General features: G+C 37.5%; 1 protein-coding gene across 1 annotated transcript in view; it reads right to left on the reverse strand.

The window, feature by feature from the left end:
* COPA (coatomer protein complex, subunit alpha) overlaps nucleotides 1-2,131 on the reverse strand; it is a 44,689-nt gene that overhangs the window by 32,767 nt on the left and 9,791 nt on the right. The window contains exons 5-6 of the mRNA XM_010846887.1: nucleotides 862-938; nucleotides 18-127 (exon numbers count right to left, since the gene is read on the reverse strand). Coding sequence (XP_010845189.1) covers nucleotides 18-127; nucleotides 862-938 — 187 coding nt within the window. The remainder of the gene's footprint in view (nucleotides 1-17; nucleotides 128-861; nucleotides 939-2,131) is intronic.

A 2,131-nucleotide genomic window follows, 5' to 3' on the forward strand; every position in this document is an offset into this window, starting at 1 on the left:
GAACTTGGGCAGCTCACCAGAAATATCCCAAACGCGCACAGTCTGGTCCAGGCTGGCTGACACGACCAGGTCTTCTGAAGGGTGGAACTGAGCGCACATGACGTAATGATTGTGCCCTGTTAACACACTGCAAGAGGGAAAGAAAGACAACACCAAATCAGAGGCCGGAACCAACAGGCTCCCACATGTCAAACGCCATATTCCACACTGAACAGGTGCACGTCCAAATACACTCTTTTGGAGGCCAAGGCAAGTCATCCTAACAATTCTGAATTAACAATAATAAGCAGAGTCGGCTGTTTCAAGCTTGGCTCTCTTCTCGCTTGTAATGTTTCAGTGTTTATTACTAGTTTCAAAAGAACTGAGACTGCACAGCATTCCTCTCATTAAAGATGCATTAAACTATCAAAATAAATGAAATCTTATTCATACTAAAACTATCTGTTAGCTTTTAAGGGGGTATCCCTTTTAAAGGACGTCACTTTAAATGGTCCTTACATACTTATCAGATCAGTACATACTTATAAAAAGCTCTATAACCAAACACTAGGCAGGACAGAGGTCTAGACCCTGACTCAGGTTTCTCGGAAACAGAACTGAAAACCAGCTAAAAATTTTGTCCCCAAAGCCTAGCTATATGACTTCTTTCCCCTGGAAAGAAATGATCAGAAAATCCAGGTTCACATATTACTAATGACACTGCTTCTGTATTTATCTTTTTATATACAAGAGTGTCTTACAATCAGTAATTAATCAGCAGACATAGCCCATTAGGGACAGGAGATGATTGTTCTAAAGAGAAGCTGATTATAAGAAAACTAGAAATGAAGGTTTTTTTGAGCTCTCTGTCTCCTGCTTTACCAGACACAGGTTCTGGACTGCCAATTCCACACTCGGATGGTCTGATCATCTGAGGCACTCAGAATCCAAGGGTATTCCTGAAAAATATTCCAGACAAAGGGTTTGAACATTAACAGACGTGTTCTTCCAGGTTCCATTTCTCTCTTTGGAGGAAATATTTCATTGTCTGACATCTCAGCTAGTCTCTAACTGATTCTGAGTTACCAGGCTAGTGGTCTATTCCTCCTTACCATGCTACCAGCTCTTCCCAACTTTGGTACTTTCAACTATAAGGTTTAAGAGTGGAAGCAAGACCATGATAGATTCTCAGAGACAAATAGTATAATATATATTTACAATTACTTTTACATATGTGCTTATGTATATGTGATTTATATTTATAAACAGTTAATCTTGTAAATCAAGATCCTGTGAAAGGATCTCTACTTAACTCTAAGATTGGAATATTGTTTTAAAGTCTGACTTGTCCCTGCCAGACCATCCAGTCTCAAAAAATTCCAGAGTCTCAGAGAAGAAAGCAGAAAGTAACATGTAAAAACAATTCATCCCTTCTACAGTCTTTAAACTTTTTAAGAGAAGGAAGTATTTCTTAGTCACAGTTGTCTCTCCGATGTTTAGCAGAGAACTTAACGAGCACAAGTAAGCACACACTTACTAAACTGAAAAAAATAAAAGGAAGTAAGTTTTTCGTAAGTTCCCAGCTGAATGGTAACTTGTTCTGGGCAAGAGTCTTCAGTGAGCCCTTCGTGGCAATGACAAACAGTTCCTTCTGAATAAGTTACCTATTGAATGGTTGTCATTCTCAACTATTTCAGCTATAATTTTCACATTCATCTTCTCCTATTCTACCCTAATTCTTTTTAATTTTAAAAAAGGAAATAGAGTGTAATTAGCCCAGAATTTATTGTTTATTTTGTTATACTTTTTCTTACTTAATTCAAGAGACTTAAGTTTACTAAAATAGTACAAGTTAATTCTAATAGCATATATTAATAATTATAGAGAAATCCAGTCAGGATGGGATGAGATTAAGAGGCTGGGAGTCTTAATCTTTAACTCAGTATCTGTCTGCTATGAAACCTAAAAATCAAAAAAGGTAGTAAACTTGGCTCAGGGAACAGCCTCTACCAGACCCTAAAGTCCTAGGATAAAAAGCACATGATTGTCAATGCTTCAAAACATTGGTTAGCATCAAAATGACATCTTATCTTGACATTCCTCCAAGAAACACCTACTTAGTAACACCCCACATGTGATTAGCCTGCAAACT

The sequence above is a fragment of the Bison bison genome, unplaced genomic scaffold, assembly GCF_000754665.1.
Source record: "Bison bison bison isolate TAMUID 2011002044 unplaced genomic scaffold, Bison_UMD1.0 scf7180017864240, whole genome shotgun sequence".
Lineage (NCBI taxonomy): Eukaryota > Metazoa > Chordata > Mammalia > Artiodactyla > Bovidae > Bison > Bison bison.